Below are 24,317 nucleotides of genomic sequence, written 5' to 3' on the forward strand. Positions count from 1 at the left end.
TCTCGCATGAGCGTGAGGCTGCAGGAAGTCGGCGCTGAAGATCTAATGCTCAAGGATTTCATGGAACACAAACATCAGCCTCACCAACACCTACAGCGGCTGTGCTACTTTTATTTACTTCTTTATTTATTACCGAGTCAAAAAGTCATTTCCATTAAGAAAATGTGCATCCAATCTTATTTTAAATGATTTATTCTTTCCATAATTATCTCTGCTTGACTATATATTGACGTATTATGTGCATCAAGTATCAGCATTAACATGTAGGTATATATTAAACTGTATATAGGACAATAAACAAACCTTTAATTGAACAATATTAAATGTGCTGATTTAGAGCAGAAAACTTTACTTGGAATCATCTGTACAACAAACAGAAACGCTGATCTCCATGGGGAAGCAGTAACCATCCCTTTAATGAGTAAAAATAGATCCAGGTGCACTTAAACAGGTGCAAATGATAAAAAAAAAGTGTGTTAGTCTTAGAAGGTCCACACATACATCAAGATCAGACTCATGGTCAGGTTGGGAACGTTCAGGATTATATACTGTGGGCTCCGAGAAGAAAACAGAATCTCAGACGGCTGACGAGCAGCACAAGCTGATGTACAACCATCTCCCCTCAGTTACTGTCAAACCACCAACTCAACAACATTACCGTAACAATACATGTTGTGCCACTGGCAGGTGAAAAGATCAGCGTTAAAGGGTTCAGATCGTTGTTCTTCTCCAGTGTATTACTACAGTTTGGAGACACAGACAGCAGTACCCTGTGCTGTGGACAGGGACGACAGCAAAACACAACTTCACCTTGCTGTCAGTCAGCCCCTTCTGACTGAAGCTGTTATCTCTGCTCTCTCTAAAGCCACCAGACTCCAGTGACATCATTCTACCTCTCAAAGCACAGCAGTTGCTCGTCTATCGCTGCACTGTGAGACTAGATTATGATAAGTACCAGATTCAACCCCACCTAAAAACAAGCCGAATCATCCCTTTAATCATGTGCATAAGCAGCAGTCATTGTGCGGATGCTGCCGGCAGGCTTCAGGCCACATCGTGTCGCATGCTCTGCTTGAGGTTAAGTCGTTTTTTAAATAATTAAATGAGAGTGTGAGACAGCAGTGGGGAGACAGCGTTTCTAATTCTGATGCAGGAGTCACCAGAGTTTACACGACACTACCTTCAGTCTGTGACAGCTCACATCAACATCTGGATGTGCTGTGTGCAGTGGGCTTTCATATAAAGTCATTAACCACTGGACACATGTAGGCGTCAGAAAAACACTTTGATGCAGGGATGCCAGCAGCAGAGTGTTGACTGGGTTAGATCAAAGGCTGATTCATATCAGTACTCCACTATATCTGCCATCCACAAATGCTTGTACAAATCTATCTTTACTCTTTTATTAATTGAATCCTTGCATCCCTACTGAAGGTGGGTTGTGCGGTCTGGATTTTCAAGCTACCTGTCTTACATCTTTCATAAGTAGCACCAGGATGATGCAAAGCAAATAACTGTGGAGGATAGTGTGGACCATGTGGAGCTGCAACAAGTGTTATTATTATTTATCAAAAACCTTCATCTCAAGAGAGGAGATGGTTCATGCCAGATTTAGCTGGAAGCTATTTTCCATCTGCAGTCCCTGGACAGGTACACGCAGAACAAAGACATTAAAAACATTCATTTACATGCAACAGCATGACATCGTCTGCATCACACCAACACTTCTACAGACTCATCGACAGGCATCAACATATAAATACCTGCACATTCATCCACAGCAAGACTGGCTGAATAACTATTGTGATAAGCGATGAACCATTAAAGTCATCTTTCATGCATAAATGTCAGAAAATGCTGTTTTCAGCATCTCAAATATGGAGATTTGATTATTTTCTGTTGATATCAAATTAAAGTGACAAAACATTTAAAGTCATCAGCTGGGACTTTGAGAAAATTGGACTTTTTTCTGACATTTTATAGACCAAACGTAGATAATAATCTGCAGAATGTTAGTTGCAGCTCTAGTACCATGCTAACAGGTGTATACAGTGCATATGATCAGGAGTATGGGATCTCCACAAGCTGAGCACCATGAGAGTACACAGGCTGACAACATGGCTGCCACCAGTGTATCCCTGAAAACTACAAAACACCAGTTTAGAAGTCAAAATGTGTTTTAGTGACACCATCTGTCCTCTGTGGGAAGTTTGGGTTGCCATATGTTCTTATTTGTGAAGTTATATATTTGCGTCTTAAGACTCTGCACCAGCCAGAGACAACATCAGTTTCCAGCAGGGATAAGTTGCTCTGGACTTTCTCTTCATTAAGAAAACATCATTATGTCAGGGGGAGGGGAGTGAGAGCACAGCTTTTATATGAAATGAGAAGAGTTGATTGGCTACGATTGGTGCCAGCCCCCAACACAGCCGCCGATAATGTATTCCTAATCAAAGCCGGTTAGTGTCCAGCAGGTGCCAACTGTGTCACAGGTGCCTGCTCCTGCATGTGCACGAGTACATCCTGAGCACCCTGCTCAGCTGACTGCACTGTGTGCATGCAACACCAATTCATGAAAATAAGCAGGGAATACTTTGGTTTGCATTGAAACTGTGTCTTGATCTGATAAAGAAAAACACTTTTAGCCTCGTCCATAATCAACCATCTAACCCCTAAAACTGCCCAAACTGATAAGAGGAGCCATGATTCATCCCCTCCTTCTCATCAAGCATAAGTCTTTTCTGTCTCTCTCCTTTTTCCAAATGCACCACAGTTGTGCTGCCGGCCTCCGAAAATGTTAAATTTCCAAGAAAGAAACTTGAAATTCTTTAAGATTAAAGTGGAACATTTACGAGCGAGTGTGATGAGGTTGTGCAAAGTGAAGCCGTGTGGTTCCTTGACAAAAACAAAAAACACTACATTTCCAAGTTTCTTTCTTGAATTCAAGTTTTATATCCTAAATGTGTTAGTTCTCCGAATATAAACCTCGTCCCCTGGAAACATTTTCATCACCTGCAATGGTCGTAATGCGCTCTCTGGGTGCACCGATGGTTGTTTACCACGACTACATCGAGTACAGGAACGCTACAATGACACACGATGAAGACAAACTGGGAGACAACGTTGCTTTCTGAAGGAAGTTTTGTGCAACACTTACCAGAACTGTTGCCTGCAGTAATGGGGACTGACTCCTTGTTATCCGTCTGTCGAGCCGAGCGTGAGCTGCGGCTAATATTCATGTCAGGCTGCTTTCCACACAGGAACATATTGATACTGCCCATCATGTCAGCTCGGAAATCCAAAGAACTAGCAGCTTTAAAGATGGTGGAGTTCTGCAGCCAGGCCGCCTGGAGACAAGAAGGTAAATGTCAGGAATTTAGAAAATACAGAAAAATAGCCACATCATCACGGAGAATAAATATGGATTCCTGTCCGGTGGAGCAACACTAACCGCCTCTATCACTGGTAATGCATGTTGAGTGGTTCTCCCCAACAGTGAGGCTGTTTCTGTTGCATTCAGATCCAAAGCTGAAGGTACCTGAAGGAGAAAACACAGAACAATAAATAATCCAATGTATAAAGAATAATGGCAGAAAAAGTCTGCAAGTCTATAAAAGTCAAACTATGTCCTGAATCCATTTCCCGTACTGTGTAGCCAGGAGCTGCAGTTGCAGCAGATATTTCTACATTCATTTATGTTTATAGACTTCATGAGATCACCTGTGGTGTCCACACCTGAGCTCTACATCAGCCTTTCCTCTGAAGACACCATGAAACCAGCACACGCACTAATGTGTGCATCTCCACCTAGACATTTAACATCATTATCCGTGGCACCGGTTAATACAACATGCATTAACATGACAAGTGTTGCCATGTGTCACAGTGACATTCTGAAGGTATACAGTACCAGAACTAAATGGTGTGCCCTTTTAATCGTTGTCATTCTCATGCATCAAGTGTCAAGTAAGGGCTGAACCAGGAGCTGTGTTGTCTTTCAGGAAGTCCAATGACAAAGCTTGGAAACATATGGAAGAGGTTCAGAAGGTCCAGAGAGATGAAGAGGTTCAGAAGGTCCAGAGAGATGAAGAGGTGCAGAAGGTCCGGAGAGATGAAGAGGTTCAGAAGGTCCAGAGAGATGAAGAGGTTCAGAAGGTCCAAAGAGATGAAGAGGTTCAGAAGGTCCAGAGAGATGAAGAGGTTCAGAAGGTCCAGAGAGATGAAGAGGTGCAGAAGGTCCGGAGAGATGAAGAGGTTCAGAAGGTCCAGAGAGATGAAGAGGTTCAGAAGGTCCAAAGAGATGAAGAGGTTCAGAAGGTCCAGAGAGATGAAGAGGTTCAGAAGGTCCGGAGAGATGAAGAGGTTCAGAAGGTCCGGAGAGATGAAGAGGTGCAGAAGGTCTGGAGAGATGAAGAGGTTCAGAAGGTCCGGAGAGATGAAGAGGTTCAGAAGGTCCTGAGAGATGAAGAGGTTCAGAAGGTCCGGAGAGATGAAGAGGTTCAGAAGGTCCGGAGAGATGAAGAGGTTCAGAAGGTCCGGAGAGATGAAGAGGTTCAGAAGGTCCTGAGAGATGAAGAGGTTCAGAAGGTCCAGAGAGATGAAGAGGTTCAGAAGGTCCAGAGAGATGAAGAGGTTCAGAAGATCCAGAGAGATGAAGAGGTTCAGAAGGTCCAGAGAGATTAAGAGGTTCAGAAGGTCCTGAGAGATGAAGAGGTTCAGAAGGTCCAGAGAGATGAAGAGGTTCAGAAGGTCCAGAGAGATGAAGAGGTTCAGAAGGTCCAGAGACATGAAGAGGTTCAGAAGGTCCAGAGACATGAAGAGATTCAGAAGGTCCAGAGACATGAAGAGGTTCAGAAGGTCCAGAGAGATGAAGAGGTTCAGAAGGTCCAGAGAGATGAAGAGGTTCAGAAGGTCCAGAGAGATGAAGAGGTTCAGAAGGTCCAGAGAGATGAAGAGGTTCAGAAGGTCCGGAGAGATGAAGAGGTGCAGAAGGTCCAGAGAGATGAAGAGGTGCAGAAGGTCCAGAGAGATGAAGAGGTTCAGAAGGTCCAGAGAGATGAAGAGGTTCAGAAGGTCCGGAGAGATGAAGAGGTGCAGAAGGTCCGGAGACATGAAGCGGCTCAGAAGAAACAATGCATTACCTGCAGCCTGGTCATTGATTCTTCATTCATTTAGGATGTAACCATAAATATTATGAATGCTACAGTAATGTGATGAGCTGCAGCAGAGAGTAAAGACTGTGACATGTGAATGACCTCCTTGTTTTGTTTTCTGAAATGACTTCCACAAACGAAGGTGCGGAAGTCCCATCTGAATGAGTCTGTGCCACTCACCAGACTTCTTCTCTTGTCCCTTTCTTTATGTTGCTGTCACTATCACAATCATTCAGCGGCGTCAAGCTTTAAGTGTGAAATCTTGATGTTCTTTTCTATCCATTTGCTGGCGGCGCTGAACAGCCTCCCACCATATCTTGTGTGGGCTTTATTTTTTTTCCCCTTGTCTGGAAATGCCTGTGGGCTTAAATTGTTCAAATGCTCTCTCCTACCAACTTCCTGCCTTATCACTTATTTATTGGATTTGCTGTCCCATATATTTCCTCTCAAAGATAAACTCAAAGAAAAGTGCCGGCTTTCATCATCCCAACGGGAACTCTGAGATTTAAAAGAACTCAACAAAACATTGGTTCTAATAAATAATTCCCTCCTGATTCATGCATTCTAGTAAAATCAGTGAAGACACAGAGGTGCACGTGACAAGGACACGTTGCAAAGCGTGGCCCCGATGGGACCCAAGCATTACAACACGCTGCCTGTAGGTGTTGCATTAGCAAGTTTTAACTTTAAAAGCTATTTCTTCATCTCTCCAAGTCACAGAGCCAGACAAGCAGAATGTTTAACTTTTTTGGTTACTCAATTGGCTGCCACAGAAAATCATTGTCTTTCAATTCAATTTACTGCAAACCATGTGAGACTTATCGTTAGAACACATACTGTTCCCTAAATACCTTTCAACTGGATTAAGCTGTGGAGTTTCATCTTACAGGATGTGATTCATACACTATTCATGCTGAGAGTTACCTTGTGCAGTCATGTTTACTTTCTCTCATCTCTCAAAACTCCAACATGGGAAACACTACGAGGAGGCTCAACAACACACAAACCACCAACTCTAAGTTAGCGTTTCACTATATCCCAATAATTTAAGAACTCAGCGTCAACTCAGGCAACAATAGGTACAATAGCTGAACTCTGTTTTACAGTTGTCTGCTCAGCAGTTCAGAACCTGCACTTGTTGCTGTGAGTGTGAACATTAACTGGACTCGTGTGTGCGATTGAAGGACGAACTCAGGAGCTGAGGACTCTGCAGGAATTCATAGAACACAACTGTGCTGCCTATTTCTATGTTTATAGAGTTGGGACATGTTTTCTGGCTCAGAGTGAGCGCTCATTAGTTTGTTGGTTTGCTGGGGGCGTGTCAGAGTGAGCGCTTACTGCTTTGCGAGGATCTTTGTAAATGGAGTATGGAGATCAACACAGCAGAGACGCTATGTAAACTGTGTTTGTGTCTGTGATGCTTGAGCCTTGGAGACTATTTGTCTGTGAGTTATTCATGTACAATTTGGATGTGTTATGTGCAGAATGTTTGAAGTTTGTAACTTTTGGTCTGAAGCTAGTTTAATGTGTGCTAATTTAGCTAATGGTGATCTGTGCTATTTCTAGCTAATAGTGATGCTAACGATAGCTTCTTCGAGCTACAATCTTCCTTTTCAATACCACCATCAGCACCTTTCATCAGTGAGGATGCTACAGGCCAAGCAAGACTCTAGACTCACATTGCAAAACTCCTTCTAGTCTTCAGACAAGTGGTGAGATTGGTGTTTGCGGGCGTCAGCGAGAGAAGCTCACCTTAGAAAGAACTTTCCTCTCGTCCAGGTTTCGCAGCAGAACTTGCTGGGCGTTAATCAGCTGCTGTGGATCGCGGGAGCAGCTGACATTTTGGAAAGCCACCTTTTCAGCTGGGCTGCTAAATTGGATATACTGATCCAGATCTGCCCCCTCACACAGGATGCTCTGCAGGCTGCCTGGCCTCAGGATGCCCATCATCTGAACAATGAATACAAACTTTGGTACATGTTGACAAACAAGAGAACTTTACATGATCATATTTATTCATGTGTCCTTCGGGCAGATCGTTTGCTGAATCACATTTCAACAGATATAAGGCAGCGTTTTCATTTTTAATCAAGCCTTATTTGTTTTAAATAACCTTCTAAACAACATACTGTACTTCAGCAATATGAGTAAACATGTGACACAAACACACACACACATACACACGAGGAACTTCTCTGTAGCCATCAGACTGGCTCACACACCGCAGGGATCTTTTAATCAGTGCACATTGTATTTAAGCATCCTTGTCAATGTCAGTGAAACATAATTACCTTCCTGCAGCTCGTCTGATATCACTTGGTACATACCACGGTATCAATTGGGGAGCATTTAGAGACAAGACACTCTTATTGCTGTTGCGAGTTCATTTCATTCCAAATTACCTACTGAAGCCAGCATCAAACGACTTTTTATCAAGCAAATGCTGGAGTTTGCTTTGATTATGACTGTCAAGACAAGGAGTCCCACAGGCAGGCAGTTCTTAGCCAGGACATTTTACATTTTAAATGCTCAAGCATAACTCTCTTGGCACATTTGGTCTTTTGAACATTTTGGTAAATTATTTTATTTACAGGGGGAGGTGGAAAATCATGTTTCAAAGCAGCCGGGATTCTTATCAGAGACTGGGAAGAGACATGATACTCACTGGATCGAGTTTAATCTCCGCATTCATGAGGCTTTGGACCACTGACGGCGGAACCGACAAGTTCTCTTCCAGATGAGCAGAGAAAGTTTCATTGTCTCGGAGAATATTCCTCAGGATCACTGGTTGAGCTGAAACATAAAGATGGAGGATTGTTACTTTTGCAATGGATGCACAGCAACAACAGGGACACACACGCAAACACAGCAGCGTACGTGATGGTGTGTGTGTGTGAGACGCTGACCTCTGGGTGAGAGATGGAAACCTAAAGGGAAGTTTAAGTCACTTCTAACCCGAGTGGAGTTCAAGTCAAACTCGGAGGTCAAAGCAATCCAGGCGCACGACGCCAAACGTAAACAAAAAACATGGCCGACCGTGACAAACTGATGTTTCTGTGCAGCTTTGAGAGCTTATTGACAACGCTTGTTGTTGTTGTATAAACATGTGTTCGCTGTGCTTTGCTCTACAGCACTGACGTGTTTGCGTATTACGCTTCTGCCACAGGAACTATGTGGCATTTGTAACATTTAGCAGAATAACTTTGGCGCAGAGAAGATAACTTTCAGAGATTGTTAACAGTCAGAAGTTCCGTGTTGTCTGACGAGCAGCAACGCGACATTTTAGCCATAAATCCTCCTCGCTCGCCATCTGCACTGCAGATATTTTACAGCCAACCCTGCAGCCGTTCTGTCTCTGCCTCCCTTCTTTGTCCGTCCTCCACACTACTGTTCACAAATATGGGTGCATGCAGAAACATGTGCGAGACGTTTCCCTTAATGGACACCTCCAGCAGCGGCTGTCTGTGTAACTAATAGGACGGCAGCAACACTGGAGGATTTATTCTGGTGTTGAATTGAAAAGGTTAAAGCTAAAGTCCATGTCTTCAACATCACTGCAGTGCAGCTGCTGAGTTTAAAGTTATCCTCACTGAAAGAAACCTTCTTCTGAATTATTGACAGCGTCCCGATACGTTTGGTTCTTTACAGTCTCAGAGTTTAAATGATGCTTTCTCTACATGACGATTAAATCCTTCATCGATGCGAGGAGGGGTTGAACACTTGAGTTGAATGAGAGGAGACAATTTGTTGCTAAACATGTAGCAGATTGTTAAACAGCCATTTTCTCCTGATTAGCTGCCCACATGTAGTCGACTGCTCATTGTTTCCCCACTGAAGACACTTCAGTGTCTGCATCTATTCAGCCTGCGTTTCCTGCTCCCCGAGACTCCAGCACGTGCTGTTGAGATGATGAAGGGGTTGCATCATTTAATTAAATTAGCCCTTTTGCAAGTGTAATACATGCAAGTCAGCGAATGATCAAGATGTGGGGAGGGAGTGACTTGAAGCGGGTTATTCAAGGTTCAATTAAGATAAATGTTTTGTGAAAATAACAACCGTCCGGTATTGTTTGGGATTAATTATGCAGTTTGACGCCCTGTTTATACTCTTTATCTCATGATTCATGCTAAACACATTGTCATGGCCCATGAGGCCTGCGGGAGCGCCGGGTCAGACCGCGTGGGGACGAACATGCTCGGGGCTGTGAACGCCGCTGCCTCTCTGATGGAAGTGACCTTCTCAGTCTTTTAATCAACCTTTGGTAAAAACAAAAAGAGGACAACATGATCACCTTTGCCATGCCAGTCTTTTGATAGTACTCCGTTCCCCATTCTTGTTAATGACCTTTAGTGCTATCGCCTCCGACAGCCAATCCCATTAATTATGCCCATGCTTAGATCTCTGATGGATTTAATCTTGTATATTACAAGCCAGCGACCCCAAAATGCAAATGGCCCACGAGCCGTTTGTTGAACAGCAGTCTCCCCCCCCCGCCTTTGTCTTTTTGCAAATTAGGTGGCGTATGAAAATCTGAATATCATCAGGCTAAATGAGCCTAATGCAAAGCAGCAACTTATCAAGACAAACGATCTGTCAGTCTGCAAGGCAAATTGCATCATAAATAATCACGCGCCATTGTTTTTGAGGGATAAAGGGGAATAACAAATCCTCCAACTTGTCATCCACATGAAGGGGATACTTTCCTTGATGGAGAGTACTTAACAAAGACGTAACAGAGTGATTGTTGCTGAGGCCGAGTATTTTCTATACCTATCACTTTTTAAAACCATTACTCAGTGGCAATGAAACGTGTACATCAAGAACGTCCAACTCCGATGACGTGTTTGATAATGAAAGATCATTGTAAGGTCAGTGCACACTTTGAATGTCTTACCCCCACCAGGGCTGGACTGCGACAGGACTGAATCCCACTGCTCGAGGTCGTCCGCCAGCAGCTGAGCCTTGCTGAGAATAGATTTGTTCACCAGGAGGTTCTGCAGCTCGATCAACAAGCCAGCGATTCTTGTTTACCACAAAGTCAAAAAAAAGATCAGAAATGTTACGTCTTGGATAAAATCTGAAAGCACAAGCAACATATTCTGTTTCATCCTCATGTACAATGTCTTTGAAGACAGAAGGGCACATCCGGTACGTACATGGAGTTGTTGAAGTTGTTGACTTGGCCTGGTGTTTCCCCCGGCGTCGGATAGTTCAAACAGGGATTGTCGATGTTACAAATCATACCTTGAAGCCAGGGCAGCACGCCGGCCGATGGCATGGCTTTGTTCGGGTAGTGGCCTCCAGGAACAGAAGGGAAAGACTGACAGTATGTTATGTGTTCTTTCTGGATCAACATTGTATCATGGAAACACACACACACACACGCTGAGGAGTTGTTCTGCAGCTTTACAAGACTTCCAGTATACAGATGCACTTGTACTCACATTGGCCTTTAAAAATGGGCTTATTGGTGGAGCCGCACCCCCACCAGTATGAAGAAGAGGAACAGAGGCCAGATCACTTCCACCACCAGCCGCACCTGCACACAGGACAACATTTGTTTATGAAGCACGTCTGTGGAACATATCATGCTCACGTCATTTGCATAGTTTTCTCGTAGGTTCAAATAGTTTCTGCAGAGATTTCCATGATATTCTCATTGCACATTATCACGGCACCCTGCAGTGCAGCCGGAGTGAACCTGCGCGGGGGTTCTGCGTTTACTCTTTCCTTTGGATTCCATTATGTATTCATTGTTTACTTGGAAAATGTAAACAACTAATAAATACACGGTGAAGGTGAGTGTATTAAAGGGTATGTTTACAGTTATTGATTGACTGAAAGGACCCGGGGCTGCTGCACATGCCAGAGTTCACATGTTCTTACTCCAGCACTTTACAATAGAGTCACCTCCTCCACACATGTAATCCTCTTCTGGATGAAGAGTACCAACCACTTCCATACCTGTCTGCAGGTAGCGCCTCATTTGACACGTGAGACATGAGACATGTGATTCCTTCTCAGGGGACGGGGGAAGAGACCACAAAGCACACATTGATGACCTCAGGGCTTAAATTCTTCACTGGGTTGTTTCTCCTCTTTTCTCTCCGTTGGCCTTGAGGAATATTCTCCAGACAAAGTACAAGACCTTAGAGTTTGAGGTTTTAAACGTATCTCTGATTAAATGCTTATTTTTGTACCATTGTCGTCCCTGTGGAAACGCTCCAGTGGTGCAGGTTCTTTATACACAAGTCAAGGTAACGCGCTCCTCTGAGGGACAAGCAACATTTGTATGACGATAGATTTCATAATTCAGCTAGAAGTAATATTCAGCAGCGGAGGACAACGCTGCAGCTCATCCTGCTTTGACTTTTCAACCCGGCAGACTCTGCCATCCAGGCTTTTACGTGTCCCCAGACACACCATCGCTCAACAACACCCCCCCACCGGTGCTACACTCACCTCGAGCCCCTCTCCACTAACCTGGGCTGACCCGGTCTGCCTCCACGCTCATGCCTCTCAACTCTGGTGGAGCGACCTGCTGAGGAGAATCAGCTGCAAAGCTCCCGCTGCAGCAACGTGTTCAGACTGATGACGCACATTAGCACAAATAATACCAGGAAACATATACGCTGAGGCTGTTGTCATCAAACTGCAGGCGCAGGTGAGGGAAATACAATCATACATATTGCTTCATGATGCCACGGCACCATGGCAACCGCACAAATTAATATTTGGTGTACAGGAATAAAGTGAAGCAGTTTTCTAACTTTGTTAATGCATTAGAGATGAGAAAACTGCAGAAAATCCCATCGCAAATATTTCAAAGAAACCAGATAGAATTTCAGTCCTTTAATTCCCTGCAGTGTGTGTGTGTGTGTGTGTGTGTGTGTGTGTGTGTGTGTGTGTGTGTGTGTGTGATTATCATAATGTATTCCACAGAAAGGACGGTGAAGGAACACAGAGCTCATGGGGACTTGCTCATCGTCTGGCTCCCCGGGCATTTGCCATCGGACACCAGCTTCTTTGTGAACAGATAATCTCCTCCTCTGAAATTATGTGAAATACTGGACCATAAAATCAGTTTCATGCCAGTTATAAAATCTTAAAATGCTTGGTGAGGCATTCGTATAATTGCTCATTAACCTCTACAAGCACCATTGTCCTTGCTAACTCCCACTGGTTTAGTCTAATACCAATATTTCATGTTGACATTGGCCAAATATTTCACTTTCTAAGCACAAACCAGCGGCGCACATATTCTGGGGAGAGGAGGCGCACGTGTCTCTCTCTCCCCCCCCCCCCCCCCCGGTCTTTCTGCTGGTTGATTAAATTAACAAGGGGCATTTTTCCCAGACACAAAGTTGTAAAATCACTCGATGCCTCGAGTTATTCCTCGACGGTATGAACTTTGATGAAGGTGTCTTTTGTTCTTTCCTCGAACCCCCAAAAAAACAAGTGGGTGGATGCGACGTGTAAATCAGAGCACACACTGCGGCTCTTTGTAGCTGCATCCGCCTCGAAGTGACTCATAAAGATAACTAGAATCCGTGACAACTTGTTGTGACCCTTGAAATGCAGCTGCGACGCATCTTCCCTCCGCATGTGACCTCTTGGCCAGTGTGACGACATCAGAGGCGATAAAGCCCGTCGTATATCACCGGCTGATCATGTGTAGGCGGGTGTCTGTTACAGGAGGAGGAAGTCATGACCCGGTTACAGGAACTAGACTGTCGCCTCAACAGCATTCATATAAAGGCAATGTCTGTAAATCATTTAGAATCAGAGCATTTGTATTTATTCAGGACATTTTACAGGTGCACAGGAGGATGTGGCAGTGGGGCTTATGAGAGGTGGAGATCACAGGTGCCAACATGTTAGCATGTCTTCAGGTTCATTGTTTACATTAGAAACATGGCAGCCACTCGAAGTTTCAGTTTTCTGAGCTGTAAGATGAGGAAGCAGGAAGAAGTTGCTGAGATAGTGTCAGGTGCGACAGTAAGTGATAATAACTTTATACCTGTGGCTAACATTGCTGAGGATGTGGAGTTCGTAAGAAGAGTCAGAAAGAGTATTTGCCCTTCAAACAGAACTCGTCATCCCTCTCAGCTCCTCAGACCCTCTTGCTGGAGCTGCAGCTCATGTGACTCCACGTGCACGAGAGATAGATCTCCTAAAATTGAAGGTGACACTTGGAATTGGTGGGCATTAAGGTAAGATTGTTCTTGTTCTCTAGTGGGAGAGTTAAAGTGTCTTACTCCTATAGGAGCCTGTTTGTAGTAAATCCCTCCCATCACCTCGCCCGCTCATGAATAACTTAGTCGTCCTTCACAGCCCCGCTGACCAAATGTAGCCCAGATATACGTTGATTTGCAGAAGCGTACCTTTTGTCTCTTCCGGAGAGTGAAGTTCTTCCACAGCAGCAGAGTGAACTGCGTCAGGAGACCCATTACAGCTGATCCTGGCTATATCCTGCCAAAGCGTCGCTATGGCAACTGGCCCACTTAATAAACCCTGCAGGGAATAAAAGGCAGAGTTTGGTTTTAATACAGAGGAGCAATGCATCTTGGGGGAGTCCCACTAATCATTCACTTCCCCAGGCCGTAGGGGCTTACAGTGCAGCACCTGTTCTAAGAATTATTATCACCGACGCTCCGAGTCTCACGTGCGGCGAGCTGTCTGTGCTTACTTTATGTACTGCACATCAAACTATCAGGTCAAAACACAAACCTCTGTTCATCTTCAGGTGTCATTAATCCACTGTGCTGCACCTTCTCCTCACTTCTTCTTCTTCTTCTTGGTGACCAGAACAGAGACTCAAACTTCCCTCACGCTTCATGTGGACCACAGACAGTTGTAAAATATTTATTGCAGCTTTTACGAGGCACTGAACTCTGATTACACAGATAATAAACAAATAGATCTGCCGTGGCGTTTTTACACTGCGACATCAAGTATGACCTTTATTAAGAACTGGCAGTCTCTGCTTTGACTACACTTCATTCAGTGCTACAGTTAGGACGTCTAATTATACAAGTGAGACTATTTACACTTTAATGCCTTCTAGTAAAGTGTCCTCTGTAGATACATGGGTGAGATCATTCATATACACTCATGTGATGTCTGTATTATTAATATATTTAATCTGCTCATCCTTTACCGATAATATACGTTTTGTTAAATAATTACAGGTCGTTGGGTCTAATCCATCGCAAACACTGTGACATACTTTGAATATGAAAAATATACATTTGTGATAAATCAAAATACAGTCGATCAAGAAAATACAAGGAAATGGAAAAACAGCAACAACGATTACGAACTCTGACGAGGAGGTTCTGTCTGTCTGTCTGCACGTCTGTCTGTCTGTCTGTATGCTTGTCTGCCTGCCTGTGTGTCTGTGTGTCTGCCTGCCTGCCTGCCTGTGTGTCTGTCTGTCTGCCTGTGTGTCTGTCTGTCTGTCTGTCTGTGTGTCTGTGTGTCTGTGTGTCTGTGTGTCTGCCTGCCTGCCTGCCTGTGTGTCTGTCTGTCTGCCTGTGTGTCTGTCTGTCTGTCTGTCTGTGTGTCTGTGTGTCTGTGTGTCTGTGTGTCTGCCTGCCTGCCTGCCTGTGTGTCTGTCTGTCTGTGTGTCTGTCTGCCTGCCTGTGTGTCTGTGTGTCTGTCTGTCTGCCTGTCTGCCTGCCTGCCTGTCTGTCTGTCTGCCTGCCTGTGTGTCTGCCTGTCTGTCTGCCTGCCTGTCTGTCTGCCTGTCTCCACGTCTGTCTGCCTGAATGCCTGTGTGTCTGTCTGTCTGTCTGCCTGCCTGTGTGTCTGCCTGTCTGTCTGCCTGTCTCCATGTCTGTCTGTCTGCCTGCCTGTGTGTCTGCCTGTCTGTCTCCACGTCTGTCTGCCTGAATGCCTGTGTGTCTGTCTGTCTGCCTGTCTGCCTGTCTGTCTGCCTGCCTGTCTCCCTGCCTGCCTGTCTGCCTGCCTGTCTGCAGAACAGCTACAGGTCTGATTGTCATGAAACTTGGAAATGCAGCATCCACACATTCTGAATTCTTTAATCTCTTGACTGTATTTATGACATAGTAACAAACATGACTAACACTTCACGTATCCTGAACTAACCTGCAAACAAATGTGTTGTTTGCTAAACTACATAATTAACTCAAAAGACTTTATTAGATTATTTTCATTGATTATTGTGTGAGTGAAAGTTTGACTACAAACAAAAGTACATTTTCGTAAACATTAAAGAATATGTTTATTAATGGTGGATATGCAGAGCGGTGTGCATGTTGCAGAGCACTTCAGCTCATGCTCTGCGGAGGATGTGGCGTGTGCACGCGGAGGGTCATATGGGGATGGGCTTTTTAGCCCAAGGGCAGTCCTGAGAGATGTGCCACCTTTTAACGCTCCATTTCTTCTTTCTGCACCGGTTCCATCTCCCCTCTGTGAGTTTACATTATTTACTGCTACTTCATGGATGTTTTATCTCCTGTCATGGGAAGGTTGAGGCTCTAATGGACGCTCCAAGCAGTCCACTGATCTGTTGGAGAACACTGGAGACATAACTCGGCCGGTCACGATTGAAGATTATTGGACAATATCTTGTCCCAGAAATAATCGCGATAGTGATAGCGCCACCTGCTGGCAACAGGAAGTCACTTTAAATCGACTACAGCTGTTTTCACCAACTCTGTCAATCAATAAATCAAACTTTTTTCATCAGCACTTCAAAGTGCTTTACAAGCTAAGATGTAAGAAGTAGTACATTTTAATGGCAACGCCAACTTGTACGGTTGTTTATTTTTAACTGCGTTAAATCTTGCGATTACATCCAGCGTTAGACATCGAGTGCCACTCTAACATGGAGCTTGCTGTAGCATCATCACACACCCTCCTCCACAGTTCCTCTGGTAGTGGCCTGCTCACTATTCGTCTTCACAGCGTGGCTTACTTTCCATATCTGTGGAAGGAGACGGTTGTTATGGAACTGTACGAGGGTGAAATGGCCTGGGTCTTCACAAAGAGGCCTGGTGTACGCATGAATGCTCGACTCCATCAAATGCTTGTATAATTGAGTATGTGCTGCAATGGCTCGCTCAGCCCTCGAGCCTGGTCTTTCTAAACATGTAATGTGCAAGTGAAGGACAGCTTGGTACCACCTCCACTCGAAACTCACATCAAGCATGAAGGGTAAACAACATCTCTAAAAATATAATCAAGCCATACATCAAATGTGTGTGCACGAGTTGGTATCTGAGAAGAGAGATGCGTCTGTAAAAGATGGTTGGTGTGTGTGTGTGTGTGTGTGTGTGTGTGTGGGCGAGCCCAGCTCAAGGACTCTTTTTCAACTCTACATCTAAAGAACAGATAACAAGTAACAAGAGAGGGTGTGATTGTGATTTGCATTGCCGCCGCAGTGTTACAAAACACAATGAACACAGTTCTCCAGAGAACAAAAACATACACTGTGAAGAGTGTTTTCCAAATCATCATTTTAATCTACGACTAGGAGCTCAGAGAATAATTGAAATAAGTTATTTTTCAGCACATTTTGGACTTGTTTTTCATTACAGTGGCCATCAGGCGCTGGCACCAGCTTTTCACGCTATCATTAGTTTCAAAGAAAGCCCCAAGAAAGGGTTAGGGAGGGAGAAGGATATACTGCAAGGACTGGAGCCGGGTGGCGTTTGAGGACGCGGGACAGCAAAGTGCATTATTTCAGCGCACAAGAGCACAGGGATACTTCAAACAGCATGAGAGCAGAGGGCGGCAGAGAGCCACTGATATCCGTTACAAGGGGCCGCTCCAGCCCTCTGAAGGGTTTAATGGCCCCTGTGCTCTATTCTCTCATGTTCTCCCTCTGCCTCCATCATACGCGGCTCTACAACCTTTTACAAGTGAGCACTTTGCTGATTTTTTTTCGGCATGATCATGCTGGTGACTTAATTGCTGCACAATTTTAAATCAGAAACATGTTCCCTGATCGTGCTGCTTTAGTTCTTTGCACAACAATCATCTGAACTGATTAAACGTTCTAATCAAGAGACATTAAGAGATTCTGAAATATAGTGAGTGATACAGAAGAACCTGTAGTTCTGGGAGAAGTTAGAAAAACGTGTTGCAGAGGAAACGAGAGAGCAGATCTGAAGACGATGTCAAATGTATCCGTGTGTTTGGCTACCTGCTCAAAGCGCCTACACTGGCTTCAAACGGTGACCCTGTGTCACGGCTGAATGTGTAGAGCGATATTTCTATCCTCCATTCGTTCACAAAGTGCACAGCAGGAGAACCAGCGGCCCTGGAGCATCACGCTGCACATTTCTGTCTCGACTTCCTTTCATTGCTACAGCGTCAGACTATGACATTTGTATTCATCTGTTAGCCAAGGTTCACCCTAAATAACCGCACAATGCACTGCACCATCGACAGCAGCTCCTCATGACTTTAGCTGCGATACTGAACCTCACGTGTCCCGACTGTCAGCAGCGGTCCTCCTCCCCGATCATTCTAGAATGCAGAGCCACTAACCACAGCAGCAGAGAGATCTTAACATCTGAACATGTCCAGTCTGACACAATATTAGACGAGAGATCTAATGAGCCGACATCAGACGTGAAGAACGAGTCTCTCCAGACCTTTGTTCTTATGGTGACTTCCTCACGGGAGAGCAGAGAGATCACGATGATGGAGATGTAATGCTCCAGAAAACATTTTGCTCTATTGTTCCTAAATATTGTGTTAACCCTGAGGCCACAGCACGATTATTCTAATGCTATTATATTTAGAAAAACAACCTTATTTTAGATTTAAACCTCATCAGCGTCCACTTCAACAAATGAATAAATGCACATTGAAAGCAGCATTAGTTCTGTGAGGACAATATTTAACAGACATCTGAGCCAAAAGTTCTTCTGCTCATCGAGTTGGAGTAACAAGTAACAAGTTCATACTCGCTGATAGATAGATAGATACATGACTTGTATATGAATTGTGTGTTTAAAAGTGTGTAAATGCTGTTTGCCACATGTTGCAGCACACAGCATCAAACTATAACGGTGGATACATTCAGCTGCTGCTTCCAGTGTGTAGAATAAACTAAATAAATTATTTAAATGAAGTTTCTACTTCTGTCACTAATTCAACTTGTATGCAGTGAATTGTCCCTTTAATCCCTGACAGAGTGACATTACTGATGTTTAGTTTGTCATTACAGGTCATTAGCTTCAGAGTAAGTAATACACTTACTCTGGTTAGTAACTGTGCTTCCTGGGACAACCTGTCAATCACTTTTACCAGCTGATTACCCTCCATTAGAGACAAATAAAGATAAATAAAAGCATTATAGGATACATGTAAGCACTTAATGAATCATTACGACATGTCATTCAAGAAGAAACTCCTTCTTACGTACAAGTATACGGTCCAAAGGTCCAACATGTCTCTTCTTTACGATCCTGACGTCAGGCTCGGGGTGAATCATTAGCATGCAGTGATGTTGCTCAGCTGGGGCTAAAGTTCACCGCCTATCCCCTCTGACTCAGCAAACAGGCCGTGATGATATAAGCATGTTTTAAATTCTTCTCATGTCGTAACCAAAACCAAACTAACACTCGAGAACGTAATATTCTCACACAAAAGGTATCCATTGCAGTGCTTTGTTTCCGGCTGGGAGAGCAGTTTATTAAATGCTTTCAAATAAAGATAAAGTTCTCACAGCGCTGCATGTGATCCTCTGCAGACAGGCGGAGGAACAGAGACAAGTGTAGAGACTGACACCTGAGCGGGAGAGCAAGCTACAACAACAAGAGAAGAGCGGCAGCGTCGCAGGAGGCTACAAAACATGTGTCAAAAACAACCTACCTCCAAGATGCTTGGATTTCACCCTTCAGCTCATCTCCGGGCATCCGATGGATCTGACCGGTTATAACTGCTGACCTATTTTACACACATGTCCCTGCCTACCTCCAGCCTCTTTCACCTGGAGTCATAATGTATGCAAATGACCTGTGCCGAGCGTGTTGTCGAGACTGTAGCCACAGTGATACTGCAGCCAGGTAGCACGCAGGTGGTGTAGATGGCACAGCCGGCTCCCTGAAGCGGAGCCCTGCAGCACATACTGTGCGCGTCTGACTCACCTGATGAGGGAGCAGGTGAACAGGAGCGTCGTCCTACATTTCACTGGCCTTGTTTTGCATTCATGGGCTGTGTACGTTCGTCTCGTGGGGTCTCTCGCTGTAAACTTTGAAATGTAGTCACCTGTTGACTCGGCATAAATTATTCATAAGCTAATTAGACCTAAAACCAATCTTTTTCTTTATTTTAAATAAGTGGAGCGTCAGCTAAAGAGGTCAGAGCCAAGACTGGGAAGTGAATGTATTTACTGAGAGACCGCTGCCAAGATCAGTCGACTCGTAACTATTCTCATAATCGATTCATCTTTTAAGCAAAAATGTTGTTTTCAGCGTCTCAAATGTAAAGACGTTCCACTTCCTCTGGTTTAAATCACATTAAAGAGAATATCTGTGTTGGACTGACAAACATTTCAAGACATCGACTGGATGGACGTCTTACAGACCGAAGCATTTAAACATTATTCTAGAAGATTGTCAGGAGATTAATCGATAAAGACAATAATTGTGAGTTGCAGTCGTACTGAGACACAGACGAGCTGAACATGATGATGTTGATCAAGTGAATGTGTCACATGGGGGGGGGGGGGGGGGGGGGGCAGCTAAGTGCAGTGACAGTAGGGTTTTATAGCAACTATATAATTTGGTAACAAGGGGGCTAAGAGTTTATTATGTTAGGCCATAAAGAATAATACCAAAGCTGCACAGGGAGGCCATCATTATGTAGATGAGATGTTTAAACAGGGAAGGAGGAGATCTGTGTTCATTAGCAAATATGTCACAACATTTCTTCTTCCTTCAGACCTGAAGCAGAACTATTACAAGTTCTGCAGTTCATTCATTCAAACAAAAACAGTCCTGTAATCCACGTGACTACACATCTGCTTTCAAGGCTTCGTATGATACAATGCTGTGCTACCTTGATAGTTGCATGTGCCTTCGCCATTTCAGTGTTAAATAAAACATTAATTAAATACAAATCAAAGTTTAGACAATTACTGAAAGTTAGCCAGACACATATGTGCTGTGTGTGTGCGTGTGTGTGTGTGTGAGGAGCAGGTCCATACTCTGTCACACACACACACACTCACGGAGCTCAGGTGAAACCTCAACTGCCCAAAAGTAATTGCTTGGACTAATGAAGTGCTGCCGCTCGAAGGTGCCAGCGCGGAGGAGTACACCTGCTGCGTTCCCAGGTCAGTAAACCCTGTATTAGTCTCGCCACACTAATGAAAACAAGGTGCACATTTGCAACAGCACTACATTGTAATTTGTTTCTTGCATACCTTAAGGAGCAGCTGACAATAGGAACACAACGCGAACCTGGTCGAGAAGGAATGAGCAGAGCGCCACAGACGTAGAAGCATCGATGAAACAAACATTCAGACGAGCAAATAGTGAATGTATTAGTTTCCATCGGTGCATTATTAACTGTGTTTGGGAGAATGATGGGCAAATGATGTCTTATTCAGCAGCAAACTGAAATAATTTACAAGCCGAACACATGAAAGTGGATCAAGTGTTCCTGCAGACTAGATGCATAGTAAAGTGAGCTGGGACCTTCGGATCAAACTCTTTATCCACTCACAAAAGTAGATCAGTGAGTTAAAGCAGGGGAAACTTGTCTCAGCTTATTCTACATTGTACTCGACTTACTTTAATCACACAGCTACACGAGCGGAGCTCCAACACCCTCATCACCACTCAGATCATCAGCGCACTAATGCTGTTGCTGTGATCTGAAGAAGGAAACATATTCCTAACCACACGCTAGCAGAAGGAGAAACAAGCTTCTTTGCAATCCTTGTTGATTTTACTGCCTGCTCAGGGGAACCGCAGCACAGAAAAGTTCACCGACTGACTTATTTATGTGCACCAAAGTTCAAGCTGGCACTATTACTTGGTTAGACCCTGCTTGCATTTTGATCAATTCAAAAAATAAAAAAGGATCACAGATGAATACCCAAGCAAGGAACTCAATACCCCGGCTGCCTCCTGAGAGCCAGACGCACCAGAGATCCCTCACTTTACACAAAGTCTCCCTCCCTGATGCGGAGGTGACAGGTAAACACACGGCCGCTTGATGAACCATGCTGATCCGGACGGGGCAGACAGCTGATGGATAACGCTCGGCAGCCCTATAGGGTCAAAGCTGTCATTTTAGCTTTCAATTCTGTGTTCTAACGTCCTGTGAGTAGGTGGAGAGTTGTCCCGGGGAGAAGGAGAGCGGAGAAGTTGAGGAAAATAAATAACAGGCTTCCTCGACAGATGCCGTTTCCTCCTGACTGCCGGCCATGGGTACCATTGTTTTTGTTTTGACTCCAGCCAGCACAGCCCACACAGGCAGCGCAGAGGCAGAACACTTCTGTAGACTGTGTTCACTGTACTTCACTGTTTCTACTGTTTCCACTGTTTCTACTGTACTTCACTGTTTCTACTGTTTCTACTGTACTTCACTGTTTCTACTGTTTCCACTGTTTCTACTGTACTTCACTGTTTCTACTGTTTCCACTGTTTCTACTGTACTTCACTGTTTCTACTGTTTCTACTGTACTTCACTGTTTCTACTGTTTCCACTGTTTCTACTGTACTTCACTGTTTCTACTGTACTTCACTGTTTCTACTGTTTCCACTGTTTCTACTGTACTTCACTGTTTCTACTGTTTCCACTGTTTCTACTGTACTTCACTGTTTCTACTGTTTCTACTGTACTTCACTGTTTCTACTGTACTTCACTGTTTCTACTGTTTCTACTGTACTTCACTGTTTCTACTGTACTTCACTGTTTCTACTGTACTTCACTGTTTCTACTGTTTCTACTGTACTTCACTGTTTCTACTGTTTCTACTGTACTTCACTGTTTCTACTGTACTTCACTGTTTCTACTGTACTTCACTGTTTCTACTGTACTTCACTGTTTCTACTGTACTTCACTGTTTCTACTGTACTTCACTGTTTCTACTGTTTCTACTGTACTTCACTGTTTCTACTGTTTCTACTGTACTTCACTGTTTCTACTGTACTTCACTGTTTCTACTTCTACTGTACTTCACTGTTTCTACTGTTTCTACTGTACTTCACTGTTTCTACTGTTTCTACCGTACTTCCTGTTTCTACTGTTTCTACTGTACTTCACTGTTTCTACTGTACTTCACTGTTTCTACTGTACTTCACTGTTTCTACTGTTCTACTGTACTTCACTGTTTCTACTGTACTTCACTGTTTCTACTGTACTTCACTGTTTCTACTGTTTCTACGTACTTCACTGTTCTACTGTTTCTACTGTACTTCACTGTTTCTACTGTTTCTACTGTACTTCACTGTTTCTACTGTACTTCACTGTTTCTACTGTTTCTACTGTACTTCACTGTTTCTACTGTACTTCACTGTTTCTACTGTACTTCACTGTTTCTACTGTTTCTACTGTACTTCACTGTTTCTACTGTACTTCACTGTTTCTACTGTTTCTACTGTACTTCCTGTTTCTACTGTACTTCACTGTTTCTACTGTTCTACTGTACTTCACTGTTTCTACTGTACTTCACTGTTTCTACTGTTCTACTGTACTTCACGTTTCTACTGTACTTCACTGTTTCTACTGTACTTCACTGTTTCTACTGTACTTCACTGTTCTAACTGTTTTCTAACTGTTTCTACTGAACTTCACTGTTTCTACTGTACTTCACTGTTTCTACTGTACTTCACTGTTTCTACTGTTTCTACTGTACTTCACTGTTTCTACTGTACTTCACTGTTTCTACTGTTTCTACTGTACTTCACTGTTTCTACTGTACTTCACTGTTTCTACTGTTTCTACTGTACTTCACTGTTTCTACTGTACTTCACTGTTTCTACTGTTTCTACTGTACTTCACTGTTTCTACTGTACTTCACTGTTTCTACTGTTTCTACTGTACTTCACTGTTTCTACTGTACTTCACTGTTTCTACTGTTTCTACTGTACTTCACTGTTTCTACTGTACTTCACTGTTTCCACTGTTTCTACTGTACTTCACTGTTTCTACTGTACTTCACTGTTTCTACTGTTTCTACTGTACTTCACTGTTTCTACTGTTTCTACTGTACTTCACTGTTTCTACTGTTTCTACTGTACTTCACTGTTTCTACTGTACTTCACTGTTTCTACTGTTTCTACTGTACTTCACTGTTTCTACTGTTTCTACTGAACTTCACTGTTTCTACTGAACTTCACTGTTTCTACTGTACTTCACTGTTTCTACTGTACTTCACTGTTTCTACTGAACTTCACTGTTTCTACTGTTTCTACTGTACTTCACTGTTTCTACTGTTTCTACTGAACTTCACTGTTTCTACTGAACTTCACTGTTTCTACTGTACTTCACTGTTTCTACTGTACTTCACTGTTTCTACTGTTTCCACTGTACTTCACTGTTTCTACTGTTTCTACTGAACTTCACTGTTTCTACTGAACTTCACTGTTTCTACTGTACTTCACTGTTTCTACTGAACTTCACTGTTTCTACTGTACTTCACTGTTTCTACTGAACTTCACTGTTTCTACTGTACTTCACTGTTTCTACTGAACTTCACTGTTTCTACTGAACTTCACTGTTTCTACTGTACTTCTGTTTCTACTGTACTTCTGTTTCTACTGTACTTCACTGTTTCTACTGTTTTCACAGTTTCCACTGTACTTCAGTTTCCACTGTACTTTACAGTTTTCACTGTACTTCACTGTACAGACTGCAGTGAGGAAAACAACACCTTCAAATCCGGACTCACATTCAAGCAGAATAACCTTTTTATGAATTCTATAAGATTCAAAAGACTTTTCAGATGAGCAAAAATAAAAGCTTAATATTCAACATTCAAGGTTGATCAAGAAAGAGAAAAGGACTTGACCCCCACCAGAGGAAGCTGCTTTTAACTGGTAGTCCAGTAGTGTTGGCTGGGGGATAATTCAATATGACAACGTCACTGCAAAGGAAGTTGCATTGGAAAAGTCAGCAAGTTTCCATCTATGGTGACAGATCCAAAACGCTTCAACACATAAGGCACATTCC

At 43.6% G+C, this 24,317-nt stretch overlaps 1 protein-coding gene across 1 annotated transcript in view; it reads right to left on the reverse strand.

Annotated features, from left to right (window-relative positions):
- The window catches only part of LOC115023606 (ATP-binding cassette sub-family A member 1), a 148,416-nt gene that overhangs the window by 102,014 nt on the left and 22,085 nt on the right, over nucleotides 1-24,317 (reverse strand). The window contains 9 exon segments of the mRNA XM_075074151.1: nucleotides 3,158-3,347; nucleotides 3,452-3,538; nucleotides 6,906-7,103; nucleotides 7,819-7,946; nucleotides 10,048-10,175; nucleotides 10,310-10,451; nucleotides 10,598-10,628; nucleotides 10,630-10,692; nucleotides 13,538-13,667. Coding sequence (XP_074930252.1) covers nucleotides 3,158-3,347; nucleotides 3,452-3,538; nucleotides 6,906-7,103; nucleotides 7,819-7,946; nucleotides 10,048-10,175; nucleotides 10,310-10,451; nucleotides 10,598-10,628; nucleotides 10,630-10,692; nucleotides 13,538-13,603 — 1,033 coding nt within the window. The 5' untranslated portion in view covers nucleotides 13,604-13,667.

Source organism: Cottoperca gobio, chromosome 18 (genome assembly GCF_900634415.1).
Source record: "Cottoperca gobio chromosome 18, fCotGob3.1, whole genome shotgun sequence".
Taxonomy (NCBI): domain Eukaryota; kingdom Metazoa; phylum Chordata; class Actinopteri; order Perciformes; family Bovichtidae; genus Cottoperca; species Cottoperca gobio.